Source organism: Rana temporaria, chromosome 12, assembly GCF_905171775.1.
Source record: "Rana temporaria chromosome 12, aRanTem1.1, whole genome shotgun sequence".
In the NCBI taxonomy this organism is placed as follows: Eukaryota; Metazoa; Chordata; class Amphibia; order Anura; family Ranidae; genus Rana; species Rana temporaria.
The window spans coordinates 101,948,390-101,966,213 of record NC_053500.1 but is presented as its reverse complement, the minus strand read 5'-3'; the positions used below and the strand labels follow the sequence as shown (position 1 = coordinate 101,966,213).

The 17,824-nt window shown below is 44.8% G+C and overlaps 1 protein-coding gene across 3 annotated transcripts in view; it reads right to left on the bottom strand.

Annotated features, from left to right (window-relative positions):
- The window catches only part of MLLT6 (MLLT6, PHD finger containing), a 182,544-nt gene extending 175,526 nt beyond the window's left edge, over window positions 1–7,018 (bottom strand). For all 3 annotated transcript variants that reach the window (XM_040329957.1, XM_040329956.1, XM_040329958.1), the window contains exon 1: window positions 6,807–7,018. In XM_040329957.1, the coding sequence (XP_040185891.1) occupies window positions 6,807–6,915 (109 nt within the window). In that variant the 5' untranslated portion in view covers window positions 6,916–7,018. The remainder of the gene's footprint in view (window positions 1–6,806) is intronic.
- Window positions 7,019–17,824: the final 10,806 nt, after the last annotated feature.

Genomic DNA, 17,824 nt, shown 5'->3' with positions numbered 1-17,824 from the left:
CCAATATATCCCACCCACTTTCAGATGCCATTATAATGAGATAATTAATCAATGTCATTAAATTCATCTGTCAGCGGCCATGTTATGGCTGATCGTTGTATACATTTATTTTCTTTAAAAGGGAAAATAAGTCACTCCTGCCTATTTATACTCCCTCAATACCCATCAGCTGCAATTCCTAGAATCAGCACTACAATTCATAGGTGGCCATTTAAATTTGATCTTAGACCCGGCCTATTAGATGTTTTCAGGGGGTCCACTCGCCTCTCGTTTTAACTACCTCAAAAGAATTAGGGCTCTTTCACACGGAGCGGACCGTTCTGTCAGCTGTCGGCGGATAGGGCGGTCCCCGCACACAGTGCAGGGACCGCCCTGTCTCTGCTCCGCTGTCCCCTATGGGGAACCTGATGCAGACGGACCGTCTGTCCGTCTGCATCAGTTCCGCTCCGCCGAACAGAAGAAAAATAGGGTTTCTTCCATTCGGAAAAGCGGATCCCGACTGACGCGGACGCTAGCGGATGCTCCATCCGCTAACGGACGCGTTCCCATAGGGAATCAGCAGGGGATCAAATTATTTTTTCCGAGTTAACGGACTTGTAATGAGCGGACGAACGGTCCGCTAGTGTGAAAGGACCCTTAGGCTCTAATCTCGCACCCTAACTGAAGAAAAAGACTCCACATTCTACTCTTCTGCTCGTGTTAGGTGACCTTTAGATCTACCAACAAGTATGTAGTGCAAGGGCCTGCCTGATTGGATACAAAATTAAATAGTTTAGGTAGGTCCTTATAATATATACAGTGAGCGGAAAAAATAATTTGATCCCCTGCTGATTTTGTATGTTTGCCCACTGACAAAGAAATGATTTAATGGTCTATAATGTTAACGGTAGGTTTATTTTAACAGTGAGACAGAACAAAAAAAAATATCCAGGAAAACGCATTTCAAAAAAGTTATAAAGTGATTTGCATTTTAATGAGTGAAATAGGTATTTGATCCCCTCCCAATCAGTAAGATTTCTGTCTCCCAGGGGTCTTCTATACAACGAGCTGAAATTAGGAGCACTCTCTTAGGCCTCGTACACACAACCGAGAAACTCGACGGGCGAAACATCGTTTTGCTCGTCGAGTTCCTTGTTAGGCTGTCGAGGAACTCGGCGAGCCAATTTTCTCCATTCCCGTTGAGAAAAAAGAGAACGTGCTCTCTTTTTGGCTCGACGAGTTCCTCGACAGTTTCCTCGTCGAAAAATGTACACACGACCGGTTTCCTCGGCAAAAATAAAATAAAACAGGTCGTGTGTACGAGGCCTTAAAGGGAATGCTCCTAATCTCAGCTTGTTACCTGTATAAAAAAAAAGAAAAAAAAAAAAAAAAGACACCTATCCACAGAAGCAAGCAACCAACCAGATTCCAATCTCTCCACCATGGCCAAGACCAAAGAGCTGTCCAAGGGTGTCAGGGACAAGATTGTAGAACTACACAAAGCTGGAATGGGCTACAAGACCATCGTCAAGCAGCTTGGTGAGAGGGAGATAACAGCTGGTGCGATTACTTGCAAATGGAAGAAACGCAGCATTAGGGCCGAAACAACAAATCGATTAAAATAGTTGTCAACTATTTTCATAATCAAATTATCAACCAGCCGATTAGTTGGCCTGCATACAGAATTCATTATTTATTAACATATCAGGAAATACAGTGCAGCACACATACAGCTTAGTACACCATCCATACATGTCAACAAGTGCCTGAGAACTTCTGAATGTGAAAGGAGCAATGCCTCATGGGACATGTAGTCCTGTGCAGGAAGCGAGTGGTTCTAAAGGCAGAAGTTTTTTTTTACCTTGCTATTAGGCATTCTATACTATACTTTGCAGCTTGCGATTGGGGCACTCAGAAGGCAGGAAGAGCCAGAAGCATCAGTGGTGGACCCTAGACGTGGAGAAACAGGGCTGCTCTGTGCAAAATCATTACTGAGCAGGTAAGTATAACATGATTAAAAAATATAGAATAATAATAATAATAATAATAATAATAATAAAAATCACCTTAACCACTTCCCATCCGGCCACTGTATATATACAGCCGGGAGGGCGCTCTCTCCTGAGTGGATGTTCAGGAACGTCCCTCAGAAGGAGGGAGATCGTGCGGGCGCTATCCCGATGCGCTTGTGTCACCCAGACACGGACCATCTCAGATCGGCAAGAGGGCTCTGTGATTGGCCCTCCTGATCACATGACGGCCATGTCCAATCATAGCCACCATGTAATGTAAATAGAGAGCTGGTTGCTAGGCGATCGGCTCTTCTCACACGGAAGTTGTCGGTGAGGAGAGGAGAGGGATCTCTGCAGCCGGCTGGTGATTATGCGAGTATGAGCTTTTTTTTACAGCATTTTACACACTGATCACCAGCCTAGTGTAAACACACAAAGTCCCCGCACAGTAAAAACACCTGTCCTCCACATTTGTAACAGTAAAATCATATGTCCCAATGATTATCTGCACACATCTGTACATGATCATCTGCGTACATCTGTCCTTGATCACACAAACCAATTATTAATTAATTAACACTTAACAGGATTTTTTTTTACCAAAGACATGTAGCAGAATACATTTTGGCTTAATTTTATGACAAAAATTTGATTTGATTGGATTTCTTGTTAACTAGAAAGAAGAAAATATTGTTTTTTTTTTTTTTTTTTTTAATTTCCGTTCTTTTTTCGCTTATATCGCAAAAAATAAAAAACAGTTGTGACTAAATACCACCAAAAGAAAGCTCTATCTGTGCGAACAAAATGTAATTTGGGTACAGTGTAGCATGAGCGCGCAATTTTCATTGAAATTGCGAGAACGCTGAAAGCTGAAAATTGGTCTGGGAAGGAAAGTGGCAAAAGTGCTCAGTATTGAGGTGGTTAAAGACTGTAAGCAGGGAAAAGCAGCATCTGAACCCAGAGAAGGTGGAGGCTGATAGAAGGAATTACAATTACATTTAAAGTAAACTTTTACTAGTATTGTGCATTATAAATAAAATTATCATATCCATGAAAAAATATATATAAAAGTCCCAGCTTTTAGTACTACTTAAATCTATAAAAAAAAAGAAAAAAAAAAAAAGTATATCTCCCTTCATATAGATACTATATATATATATATATATATATATATATAAAAACTTTCACGGTTTCACAGTATAACTGATCCCCTTATAATAGTGATTACCGTATCTGCTCTTTTTTTTTTTTTTTTTTATAGTACAAAAAGGGACAATTCTATGTTTTTTAACCCCATTATGACAGGCGATACAAAAAAAAAAAAAAAGCATGCTGCTGCTACTAAACATTTTAGGTCTGGTTCACACCTATGCATTTGTTGGGACTTTTTGCAGAAACAACACTACAGTTCATTAAATATAGTTTCCTATGGGACACGTTCACATCTATGCTTTTTTCAGCCACTGCGTATCTGGAAAGGGTCAAGGACTTTATTCAATGCAAAACAGTGTTTTTTTTGGTTCAGTAGACTTCAATGGAGAAGCTGCAGAAAAGCATGTAGTGCATTTTTGCAGCGATTTACATTTTTTTATCTGCACAACAACAAATTGGCCAATAATAAATAAATAAATAAAAAAATGCAAATTGCAGCAAAATTGCCTGTGCAGAAATGCAAAATGCACAGCAAAAATCTCTGCAGAAACAGATCAAAAGAAAACGGCATATGTGTGAACAGAGCCTTATGCTGGCCAATACACACATCAATTTCCAAATGAGAATATTCATAACGAAAAGTCTTTTTACATTCGCTGAATGAAAGAACGTTGTTTGAAAATTTTTACTGGCTTTTAACATTCAGTTTTAATGTAATTTCTGAACAAAAAATAAAAAAAAACATACACTATCTGAAAATCTCTTTGACCAAGAAGTTTTCTATTTTGGTCCTTCAAATTTTCCCATCACTGTGGTCGAAAAGATTGATTTGACCCCACTTACAATTAGAAAAATCGAACGTTCTAAAAATCACAATTTATTTTATTTTTTGGGGATTTCAATCAATAGTTAAGATACAATCATAACTTACGAGCGTACATTATATTGTTCGAATTGCTGTGTCCACCTTACACAGTCTCATAATCTGACCAATCGAAATATGATTGTAATCATGAACAAATTATCTCAGTGCTGTCAATCAATGCAAAACTATCAGTGATTTCCCACCCCGGTCTACCGACTCAATTTGATCAATTTTGTTTTAGATCAAGTCAAAGAAAAAGCAATCCGAACAGAAGTTATAGCCATTTGATTGTGTATGGATTTGTTTGATCCTTCCGATCAAATTGCACAATCAATCGAAAAAATACATAAAAAAAAAAATAATAATAATAATAATAATAATAATAATAATAATAATAGAAATACAGTAAAACCTTGGTTTGAGAGCATTTTGCAAGACAAGCAAAATGTTTTAATAAACTTTGCCTTGATATACAAGCGATGTTTTGATATAAGTAGTAGCGTCATGTCACAACCGAGTATAAAAGAGAAGAGAGGAGCCTCTAAGTGTAGCAATATGGTTACATTTAATGAAGGTACAACGTTTAGCAACTTATTTCTACACTTAGTGGTGCCTCTCTGCTCTTTTATACCCAGTAAAAAAAATGCTTTGATATACAAGTGCACATGGTACTGCAGTACTAATGCGGTTTCCCAGGGTCGAAGATGCGTGGGGAGTAGTTAAAAAAGAAATTTGCGCTAGGTGTAAAGTGATAATTATTATATGAACAAGGTGCGTGAAAACAAATCTGCGATAGATGTCCTGCACCTAAAACGCAATAACCCTGATATGGGGCACAACTGGAATATATACAAAAAAAAAGAGTAGTGCTGAATAGTAAATAAAAGTGAATACGTGACCCAAAACTTTTACCTACAGGTAAGCCTATAATAAGGCTTACCTGTAGGTATAGAGAATATCTCCTAAACCTGTACGGTTTAGGAGATATTTCCCTCGCAATGCGCCGCTGATTGCAGCGGAGCATGCGCAGGGGGGATCCTCGGCTAAAGGGGGGCCGCCGCCGGCCCTTGCCTGAATGAAAACTCCCGCGCATGTGCGGGAGTGACGACATCGCCGCTCCAGCCAATCACAGCGCTGGGGCGGCGATACCCGGAAGACACGCCGGAGCAAGATGACATCTCGCTCCGCGTGGACCAGGTAAGTTCCCTACACCTCGTTTTAAGGTAAGTATTTCATAATGAGCTAGTATGCGGTGCATACTAGCTCATTATGGCTTTTACTTTTCAGGTGTTAAAAAAAAAAAAATGCGGGTATACAACCGCTTTAATAAACATGCATGAACAGTTCATAAACGTGAAATCAACACTGTAGAAATATAGACGATGTCAATCAAATCCTGTGCAGCCCGCCACCTCAGGTAAAATTGAAGGCTTACCGAAAAGCCTGCGACCACCCTTGTTAGGGGGAGTCAAACAAGGCTTAGCAGAATGATGGTATCATCACTGGATCATGGGATGCTCCTCAATTAGCTATAAGCGATGATTGGCACAATGCAGAATCAGTGGGAACCCTGAGCTTGTCACTTGCCACCAGATGCAGCGCGCCACCCTCGCCTACCACCAGATGCAGCCTGCCACCAGATGCAGCGCGCCACTCTCGCCTGCCACCAGATGCAGCGTGCCACTCTCGCCTGCCACCAGATGCAGCGCGCCACCCTCGCCTGCCACCAGATGCAGCGCGCCACCCTCGCCTGCCACCAGATGCAGCTTGTCATTAGGTGTCGGCAGCTGGCGCCACCACTTTAAGGACACGGCTAAAATTCTGCGAACCAACGCATTCGCTTATCTGACAGAACGCTGTCTTCCAGCAGTTGACACTGTTGCTATGACACCGCCAGAGAGCGCCAAGCACAACTCACGTTGGACGCTGGTGCTTCTCCATGTGTGCAACGGTTTGTTCAAGATGCGTGAGGGTGCAAAAAACGTATGGCCACACACACACACCTGTTAAATGAAGCGTGTTTCTCTGCAGGACGGGAACACACGCTGCCTCCCCCACCCACAGAGATGTGAACCGAGCACCCTGTCACAATATAATGTAACGTCTCAGTAGGAAAGATCTTTGCATCAACATCACTTGTGTGGATGTGGGGGATCTGTCAGGTTTTATTCCATTGTGCTTAAATCATTCGCAATGGAAGTTCTGGTTATTTAATTGTTTGTGATTAAATTGAGCATCAATCAAATAAAAGAAAGCATGTATGGCCACCACTAAGGGGACTGTACACATTGCATAGTGTCCACATCCTGCTTACAGAAGGGACTGTACAATCAGATTGTATATCGTGTATGGTCAGCCTGTCACAAGCAGTGCTAGGTTGGCCTCCGGTGACAGTTATCCACAATGACAGACACAGAGGGAGGTGACAGTTGTCATGCCCTGGCTTCCTTCTACACAGAGAAAGTAATAAGAGAACACAAACACGTGATCAGCAGATATACAATGGCTCAGATAAAGAAGAAGGCTCTAGTGACAGAGTCCTGAGGACCAGTGACAACCCTGAGAAGGTGTCACCCGTATAAGATCCAGCAGAGTTGTCACCCCTCAGGGTACGGATAAAACCTGAGCCCCGGTCACCTGTACACAGAAAACACAACAGTCCCTCGCTACATTCCCCCTCCCTGCGAGCCTACAGCGCCCCCACCTGCGAGCCTTTCTCTCTAATAATTGCCCCTCCGGTGTTTATACACCTCCCCTTCTGTCAACACTTGCCCCTCCCCCAGGACGAATTGCCCCACCTTGGTGCACGGCCACATTGCACCCGTGGCCGTCACAATAGACCAGAGGGTTTTCGGCCCAGCCCCTCTCATCCGAGCACACGCAGCAGCCTCCAACCATCTCCTTCATCCTCCCATGGAGCCGACGCTCTCCCCGGGGCCAGGCGGCCGACCTGCTGAAAACACTGCGCGTGCGCGGCTTCTCCACACAACGCTCAGCGAGCGGTTACATTGGGCATAAGCCCAGCGTACTGCGCGTGCGTGTCGTGCGAAGTGAGCAGAGTAGCGCATGCGAAGAACGCTTTTCACGCAGCAGAGAAATAACGCGCAGGCGTAGTGTGCTTTATAGAACCCGCTCGCTGTTTCATTATAATGTTTCACGGATTGTAGTGGTAGGTAGTTTAGGCGGGCGGTAACTTATGAAATCAGTTGTGACTGCAAACCAGTTCACAGGTTTTAGTTTGTGTACAAGGAACGCTTAGACCCCTTTCACACTGAGGAGTTTTTCAGGTGGTACAGCGCTAAAAATAGCGCTGATATACTGCCTGAAAAACTCCTGCCCAGCAACCTCAATGTGAAAGCCGGAGGGCTTTTACACTGAGGCAATGCGCTGGCAGGAGAGAAAAAATCTCCTGTCAGCAGCATCTTTGGAGCGGTGAGAGGAGCGGTATGTATACCGCTCCTTCCCATTTAAAACAAAAGGAAACTGCGGCAATACCGCCCGCAATGCGTCTCTGCAGAGGCGCATTGTGGGCGGTATTAACCCTTTATCGCCCGCTAGCGGGGGTTAATACCGCACCGCTAGTGTCCGAATCCCGCGGGAAATCCGACGGTATAGCGCCGCTATTTTTAGCATCGCTATACCGCCACCACGGCTCCCGCCCCAGTGTGAAAGAGGCCAAAACCACTTCAGCCCTGGAATGTTTTACCCCCTTAATGACCAGGTAAATTTTTGCGATACAGCACTGCATTGATTTAACTGACAATCGTGCAAAGTTGTACCCAAATAAAAGTGATGTCTTTTTTTCCCCACAAATAGAACTTTATTTTGGTTGTATTTGATCACCTCGGCGATTAACATTTTTTGTTTGAAAAAAAAAAAAAACGATGGCCGTCGTAAGTCCAAATGAGCGCCGTCGTATCTATGCGCTTATTTAGAAAGGCAGTTACGCCTGAATTTGGCCAAGATATGACCGACGTAAGTCTCTTACGCCGTCATGCATATTTACACTGGCCGCTAGGGGGGCGCTTCCGTAGATTTACGCATCGAATATGCAAATGACCTAGATACGCCGATTCACAAACGTACTTGCGCCCATCGGATTTAGCTACGCCGTTTACGTAAGGCGTATGTCCGGCGTAAGTTAACCCCTCATAAAGCAGGGGTAAGTCATGTTAAGGTATGGACGTCGGAACAGCGTCATATTTTATGTCGTTTGCGTAAGTCGTACATGAATGGAGCTGGGCGTAGGTTACGTTCACGTTGACAAAGCATTGAGCCGACGTATCTTAGGGAGTATTTGCGATGTGATGCATTTACATGGGGTCACGCTTCATTACAATACAACACGCCCACTGCCTTGCTACTTTGAATTACGCGGGCTTACGCCGGCCCATTTACGATACGCCAACGTAACTTTGGGAGTGCTTTCTGAATACAGTACTTGCCTCTCAAAGTTACGTTGGCGTAGCGCATAGGAGATGTGTTACGCCTGCTCAAAGATACAACAATGTAACTGAATCGCGGCCCTATGTTCAACTTTCTGCTATAAAACACATCCAATAAAACAATGTAAAACAATCACATTTCATTTTATCTTTTTTTAATTCTTTATGTTTTATACTTTTTCTTCCTCTTCTCCATGGTTAATACAGAAATAGGTACAGCATTAAACATACAAGCATTCTATTCATATACAGTTTCAACTTTAAATATACATTTTTCCTCTCTTAGGCCCCATACACACGATAGAATCCATCCGCTGAAAAATCCCAGCGAATGGGTTTCAGCGGATAGATCCTATGGTGTGTACACTCCAGCGGATCTGTTTCCGCGGATATTTCTCCCCTGGGATGGAGGGGACTCACCGGATCCATCCGTCCGAAGGGATCCCACGCATGCGTCGTAATGATTCGACGCATGCGTGGAATTCCTTATATGACAGCGTCGCGCACGTCGCCGCGTCATAATCGCGGCGACGGCGCGACACGTCATCGCCAGAGGATTTCGGCGCGGATTTCAATGCGATGGTGAGTACACTCCATCGCAGAGAAATCCGCTGAAATCCTCAAGAGGATTTATCCGCGGAAACGATCCGCTGGACCGTATTCGCGGATAAATCCTCTCGTGTGTATGGGGCCTTAGAGTACACCACAGTCTTAATTCCCTGTACATTGTATATAGCCATACCATCATAATTACCCCTTCCCCCCACCCCAGGCTCGATCCCTGATTGTCTACCCACCCTCCCTAATCTTCAATCAACAACAAAAAAAGAAAAGAAAGGGGGGCATCCCCCCTTATGTATGTCTCTCCCTCATCCCCACCCTAGCCGCCCCCCCCCCCCCCCCCCGCCTCAAGGATTCTGCTCTCTATAACTGATATATGGGGACCACACCTGTCTGTATTTCTCCTCCTGCTCTCTCATTTCCATGGTCAAGTTTTCCATCTGCTGTATTTCCGTTACTCTGCCCAGCCATTGTTGTCTTGTCGGCGAAGTCATGCTTTTCCAAAGAATTGGAATGCATGCCTTTGCTGCCGTGAGTAGATGCCTGAGCAGCGAGTTTTTATACTTTACCATGGAAATTGGAAAATCATTTCATAGATATGCTGCCGGATTGTCTCCCAGATTCACCTCAGTGATTTCTTTTACTGTATCAGCTACCATTTTCCTGAATTTTTGGAGTTTCGAGCATTCCCAGAATAAGTGTACCATGGTGCCCTCCACCTCCCCACATTGCCAGCACTAATCTGATACTTGGGGGAATATCCGCTTCAAAGCTACAGGAGTTCTATACCATCTAGTCAAGATTTTGTAACCTCCCTCCTGATATCTGGTAGCTAGCGAGGCCTTGTGTGTAAACCTAAAAATGTGAGTTTTCTGAGTCTCCGAAAATATGATCCCCAAGTCTCTTTCCCATGCTTGGATAAATAATAGGTCTTGTGGGGCTTCGGACTCCACTAATAGACTATACATATATGACAAGCCATGTCTCATTGGTTCACCCTTACAACAGACTTCCTCAAAGTCTGATAGTCCTCGAGTCGCTTCACCTTGTGCTACCATTGCTCGAATAGCGGCTTTCAGTTGCATTTGTCTCATTGGGTCCAATTCCCTCCTGACTATCTCTTCAATTTCTCCGCCATTCATTGTTTGACTATCACTCACAAAGTGTTTTAGCCTGCTCAATCCCAGATGTCTTAAATTATTAAAATGGAGGTCTGTAAGGCCTAATCCAAACCTCGGGTTCCCGAGGACCGGTGTCAGTGGGCTTGGATATTTCGAGATTTTAGTTTTCCTAAATATCCTTTTTATTGCTCGTATCGTAGCTCCCACTGTGGGGTGTTTCTTCACCCCTTGTGGTATATCCGTTTCTAAGATCCACGCCATACCCTCTAAGGGGATGTTCATTATTTTTTGTTCTATGTGAATCCATGGTTTTTCCTTCTGATGGATACACCACTCTGCCACTCGTGACATATGAGAGGCGTCATGATAGCTCATTGGATCTGGAAATCCCACTCCTCCCCTCAAAACTTCCCTCCTTATTCTCGCTGGTTTTCCTGCCCAAATGAACTTCGCAAATCTAGATCTCAAGTCTCTCATAAATCCAAGGGGGATCTTTACAGGTAGTGTCTGGAATAAATAAAGCAATCTCTGCATTACGTTGATTTTGATAATATTGATTCTCCCGAACCATGTAAAGATCTCCCTGTCCCATCGTTGGAAGTCCGCCTTGATTAATCTCACTAGTGGTGTAAAATTAAATTCAAAGGTTCTATTTAAATTTTTCTGTATTTTTGTTCCCAGGTAGCATATATGAGAACCTGTCCATTTAAAGGGGAAATTTGCCGCCAATTGCTGCTACATATGTGCATTCATCTCCACCCCCATCGCCTCTGATTTACTGTAGTTCACCTTGAAATTGGACAGGTCTCCATATTCCCTTATCTCCTTCAACAATGCTGGTAGAGATAACCCTGGGGTCGTTAACAAGAACAATAGGTCGTCTGCAAATGCAGCAACCTTGTATTCATCCCCTTTTATCCGAATACCTCTGATATCCGTATTTGCCAGAATCACATTTCTTCATCAATTTAGGCCAAAATGTATGTGAAAATGTGCAGCAACTTAATAGACTTACAATTTAACACTGCCACAAATTTGTGGCAAGGTATCTTTGCTATCTGAGATCTTATGCCCCGTAAACACGATCCAATTATCGGATGATAAAAATCACTTTCGGATTGATCCTTCAATAATATGATCGTTAGTACACAGCTTTCGACAGCCGATCACGACAGTCCGTACAACAAAATCCGAAGGGACAAACATGAAAACTTTGTTTGGAAGACAGCCCATCGTACGACAATCAGTAATTAATCAGTACAGTATGCGTCAGCTAACAATCGATAGACGAACACCACGCATGATCGGAAACACAAAACATTTACCAGAAGGAGATGGGAGAATGTAAACAATGTTCGTACCGCGTATATACATTCCTTGTGTAACGTTCTCAGTGCCGTTAAGTGTGTGAAAAGAAACGTGTGGAGAGCAATTCATGAATATGCCTGTACACATTACGAACGGATAGCCAAAAGGCGTGGCAGACACAGGGGTCACACGTATTTGACATAATTTCCGATACGTAGCTACGCACACTGGAAGGTTTTTCCAGAATCGTGTGACAAAAATCATACTTTTCGTAGAGAAAATTTCGCACTGTTGTAGTCGATATTAGTTTTATGCAACCAAATGCGAACAATATGTCGTACGATAATCGGATCGTGTGTACGAGGCATCAAACTTTGTTTGATCTGCAGTTGTCATGGTGCTACATATGTGATCAGTTACGACACCAGTCATTTGACCGCATTGACAGTTTGGGTGAAAGCAAACATAAGCTCCATACTAAGGCCCCTTTCACACGATCCTTCTGATCACATTTACCTGTCAGTTTTTCAGGGGGACCTGATTGGACAGTCTATTCATCCCTATGGACCGGCATCCTGTGATGTTGGTGAACAATAACGCTTGGCTTCTCATAGCAACGTCCTAGAAGTTTTCTGGTCAGGCTTCATGAGATATCTAAATGGCCTACACATATAGCAAGGGCAATATACAATTTTGATCAAAGCTGCACAGCTTGTTCTTATCTACAAATGCCTCTTATCTGCATAGGCAGGTTCTTGGTATAGGAGAACTATGCCTTAGAATGTTCATATAGGTATTTTTATGTGCCTGGAACTGGGTGCTGTTATCAGTTATGTTTTGAGAATTTGAAAGACAACAAATGGTTGTAACAAAGTGCACTTTAACTACTTCCCGAAGGCCTGCCCGATGGCCTACCGCAGATGTACTGTGGCAGATATGTACCTGTACGTCATTTTTTTTTTTTTATAAATCCTTTATTTTTCATAGAATTCACATTACAATTCATCACAATCTTACAATGTCTTCTTATAACATCCTTAAAGGGGTTGTAAAGGTAAATGTTTTTTCACTTTAATGCATCCTATGCATTAAGGTGAAAAAACATCCGATGGTACCGGCCCCCCCGAGCCGCCGTTTTACTTACCCGACCGTTCGAAATTCCCGGGCGCGTCCATGTGATGTTCTCGGGTTCCCAGCCTGGCCGTTGATTGGCTAGGCTGGGCGGATTGATAGCAGCGCAGCCATTGGCTGGCGCTGCTGTCAATCACAGCGGGGGGCGGGGCTGAGTGATACAGTCGGCGGCTATGGCCGCTGCTGTATCACTGGAACGCGCACGCAAAAGCTTTCCACCATGCGAGCTCGCTCACACGAAGGTAGAAAGCTTTTGCGAAGAGGAGCCGAGACAGCCGCCGAGGGACCCCAGAAGACCGGATTCGGGGCCACTCCGTGCAAAACGAGCTGCACAGTGGAGGCAAGTATAACATGTTTGTTATTTTAAAAAACTAAACATTTTGACTTTACTGTTCCTTTAATGCTTCCATCTAACTTTATATATTATATTGCCTCTTGAACAGCTCATAGACTCAGTGTGAGTTCTCTTTTCCTTTTTAACCCAATGCTCTTTCTAAATAATACCCACCCCCAACCCACAAAAAAATGAGAAGGGGGAAGAGTGAAACCCCCCCTTCCCCAGCACACCCCCCCCCCTCTCGGCCAACCTCATTACCCTCTTACCTATCTGCTCTCCCTATATGCTAGATAAGGGGCCCATGTACCTCCCATCTTGATCTTTCATCGCCAGAGTAAGATTCTCTATTTGTTGGATTTTCAAAAGTGCAAATTTTAAAGCCTAATATGCAAGTTATTGTCATAAACCGTCTTTGAGAACCCGGGTCTTGCCCCAGGGAACATGTATCAATGGAAAAAAAGTTTTAAAAATGGTAGTTTTTTTCAGGAGCAGCGATTTTAATGATGCTTAAATAAAAAAAAAATAATAATAATTAAAATTCCTTTAAATATTGTACCTAAAGGGGTGTCTATAGTATGCCTGTGAAAACGTCTTTGAGAACCCGGGTCTTGCCCCAGGGAACATGTATCACTGGAAAAAAAGTTTTAAAAACTGTCTTTTTTTCAGGACTCCTGGCGTCTCACTCCGCCATGCTCAGACCACACATCCCGGAAAACTGAAGTCCTGACCTCCCCACCCTGTACATCATTTCATGCAATAGGCGCGCGTGCCGATTGGACAAAGCTTGGATAGCAAAGATAACTTGGAAAAAATAAAAAACTGCGCTACTTATATAAGAACGTCAAGCGGCAACTAAAATGTTATACAACACCAAAGAATATGCAAAGAGAGAGTATCTGACGTCGCCAGACCCGGAAGTATACAGGCTGCTATCGTATGCCGGCCGGCTTGATTGTTTTCTACATGCTGTTTTTAACTTCATAACTGTAAGTGTCCATTCGTCATGTGTACTTTTAAATTTAAAAGGTTTTACACTATACCAGCCTTTTCTGTTTTTATGTGGGGATACCTTGAATCGGTTGTGTTTTTTTGAAAATCAATATCACTGGAGCTGAGGCGTTAACTGCACGGAACAGAGACCCAATGCTGGGTTATAAGTCATATGCGCCCATTGATCTCCTGTAATTAAGAGATCACATCTATTTGGTAAGCGGCAGTGTGTACTCGGGTGGAGGCACTTTTCTATCATCACTTTTCTTCGTGTGCTGTGGATTATCTGTCATCGTGGATGCTTCAATGCTAATATCTACATGGACTTTTTTTCTTCATTTTTGTTTGCTATCTTTAATCACTGATATTGACTGTCATTGTGATCACTGAGAATTTGTATTTATATAGGCCTCTTATGACGTCACAGTCTCAGCATGCTCCGGGTGGTGACGTCACCACCCGGAGCATTCTGGGACTGTGACGTCATAAGAGGCCTATATAAATCGCCGCGCACCAGGCATTACAGCGGGAGGCAGCATCGAGTCAACACCGGAAGAAAAGAAGAGGGAAGAAGAAGGCAACGGAAGAAGACCGGGCTGGCTGCCGCTAGTAAGAGAGCTACAAAGAAGATAGCGGCGGCGCAGCCTGGCAGAAGGCACCGGAGAGCAGGAGAAGAACCCGGTAGCGCGGAGAGCAGAAGAAGAGAGCGGAGAAGACGGAAGAAGACCCCCGAAGTCAGAAGAAGACCCCCGGAGAGCGGAGAAGTCAGAAGAAGACCCCCGGAGCTGACTAATAAAATATTTTAAAAACCTGTGTAGTGTGTTTATTTTTTTTGTCAATTTTCCTCCAGGTGAATGGGAAGGGGTACGATGTACCCCATACTCATTCACCTAGGGTGGGGGGCCGGTATCTGGGGGTCCCCTTGTTAAAGGGGGCTCCCAGATTCCGATAAGCCCCCCGCCCGCATACCCCGACAACCAACGGCCAGGGTTGTCGGGAAGAGGCCCTGTCCTCATCAACATGGGGGCAGGGTGCTTTGGGGTGGGGGGGCCGCAGGGCGCCCCCCTGCCCCATAGCACCTACCTCCCCATGTTAAGGGCATGCGGCCTGGCACGGTTAAAGCAGGGGTTCACCCGAAATTTTTTTTTTAACATTAGATTGAGGCTAATTGTGGGAAGCACAATCGAGTGTTTTTTTTTTTAAATCAATGCAGTACATACCGTTTTAGAGATAGATGTGCTCCGCTGTTTCCGGGTATGATCTTCGGGACTGGGCATTCCTATTTGATTGACAGGCTTCCGACGGTCGCATATAGCGCGTCACGAGTTGCCGAAAGAAGCCGAACGTCGGTGCGGCTCTATACGGCGCCTACGCACCGACGTTCGGCTACTTTCGGAACTCGTGACGCGCTGTATGCGACGGTCAGAAAGCTGTCAATCAAATAGGAACGCCCAGTCCCGCAGCCCATATCCGGAAGCCGCGGAGAACATCTATCTCTAAAACGGTATGTACTGCATTGATTTAAAAAAAAACACCCGATTGTGCTTTACCACAATTAGCCTCAATCTAATGTTAAAAAAAAAAATTCGGGGGGGGGGGGGCGCTTGCTTGTCCTCACCCCCTTTCCTGACTGGCCGGGCTGCTGCTCGGATACGGGTCTGGTATGGATTTTTCGCATGCCAAAGTCGGAGCGCGCAAGACTTTGATCCGACTTCAATGATATTCAATGGGCTGAAGTAGGATCAAAGTCGGACCAAAGTTGTACAGGGAGCATTTGCAAAGTCGCTCCGACATGTGTCGGACCAGTTAAGACGGCTCCCATAGGGAAACATTGATTTTCACACGTCATGCGACATAAGCTCCCAATGTCGGAGCGTTTGTCGGACAAGTGTGAACCCGGCTTTAATGTGCTGCAATTTCTGGACTTCTTCTTTGACCAAATAACAGCTGTCAGAGGCAGCCACCTGCAACAATCAATAGATTCTTGCCGGAGGTGAATGCTGCTTGCAATTCTTGCCTGTGTTCTGTCGATGAGGGTCCCCCTGGCAGATAATGTCCCCCCTGTACTGTGCAGGCGCCGCGCTTGCGCAGTACGAACCACCACAGGGCCAACGGAAATAGCCGAAGATAAATAGCTTAGAGTCAGCTGAACATCGCGCCTGCGCAATGACGACGATATTGTGACAGACTCTGCCGCACGTTCCCGATGCTAGTGCTAATTTGCAAGGGGGTGGGTGCATTACTGTTATATCGTCTAAGGGGCGGATAGCTACAGAAGAGGCAGAGGTTTCAATTGATGGGCATAGCTGATAACTTGGGGGGTGGTATTAGCAATATACTACACGTCTTTGCAGGGTGTGTTTAAACAAATGAGGGGACGGATTTGCACAACCTATTTAACTAAGTAACAGAATCAATTTATCATAGTATCAGTGCGGATTTGTAGTATATTGCTAAAACCACGGCCAAGTTATCAGCTGTGCACATCAATAACAAACTCGGCCTCTTCTGTAGCTATCCGCCCCTTAGGCTATATAACAGTAATGTACCCGCCCCCTTGTAGATTAGCACGACCATCGGGAGCGCGCGGCAGTGCCTGTCACAATATGGTCGTCATTGCACAGGAGCCGTGTTCAGCTGACTCAGCTATTTATCTTTGGCTATTTCCGTCCGCCCCATGGTGGCTCATACTGCGCAAGCGCTGCGCCTGCACAGTACAGGGGGGCATTATCCGCCGGGGGACCTTTTTTGGCAGGACATCAACGTTTGTGCTGCCTGCTAACACTGGAGTTTATTTACTAAAGACAAATAGACTGTGCACTTTCCAAAGTGCAGTTGCTCTAAAGCTTATAAATTAGGTAAACTTCACTTTACAAAGACTACCCAATCACATGCCAGGAAATGTTTTTATTTTATTTTTGCTTTCACATGATTGGATGATGGACGTCAGGAGAGCTCCCCCTTATTTACCAAGCTCTGGAGCAACTGCACTTGCAAAAGTGTGCAGTCTATTTGCCTTTACTAACTGTAGTTGTTCATATGTACCCACTCATGCAAATACAGCCTCTGACTGACAAGGTGGGGGAATTTACTGTAGCGCCTGGTTACTTTCCAGAACCGGTGCTAGTGTAAATTTAGAGGGGTCCAGAGAGTTAAGTAAAATTTTTGAGTCTCTGTCTCAGCTTTGGCTGTGCTGTGGGTTCATTCTGTAGTTTCTGGGGTGCTGATCACACCCCTGGCCGACGGGTGGCAGCAGCCTATCAGGAGGAGTTTCCCTCGCTGTGCATGCTGGGAAGGGGTATTTATGAGGCAGACGCCATTTGCCTGGGTCTTCTTCCCGTGTGGCACCCACCTTCAGGGTAGCCATAACCACGGCACCCCAGCAAAATGGCCTTCCCGGGCCGGGGTGTGCGTGCCACGCGGTGTTCCTGGTTCTGGGACCTAATCTAAAGAGGTCCCAAGCGTTAGTCCTGCTAGAGGAAGCTGTTCGGTGGAAAGTCTGCCTGAGGAGTGCCAAGAGAGGCTGGCGTTCCAAGAGGGTTTGGACCACCCACCGGGGATCAAGGTAACCGGGTGCTGAGAGGTTGGACGTCGGTCACCTATCAGTCGGTAACCTAGCTACAATTACCTGAAGGAGATCCAGGTGTCAAGTCTGCTAAGGAGGATTATCTCCGCTGTTTCAATCATAGGGAGGGTCTGTGGCAGAGACTTTTCCCCTAGTTCCGAGTGACATTCTGGCTGCCAAGCTGGTGAGAGAGGCCTGTCCAGGTACGCTATCCCCCCTCTGGCTGGAGTGGTGAAAAATAAAGTGTCGTTGGAAGCAGGACTGTTTCCCTATTACTTACACCTGAATCTGTTATTACCATTTCTACCAAATCTCTATTCTTCACCAAGCTCTACTGTTTTTACCTGGCTGGGTAATA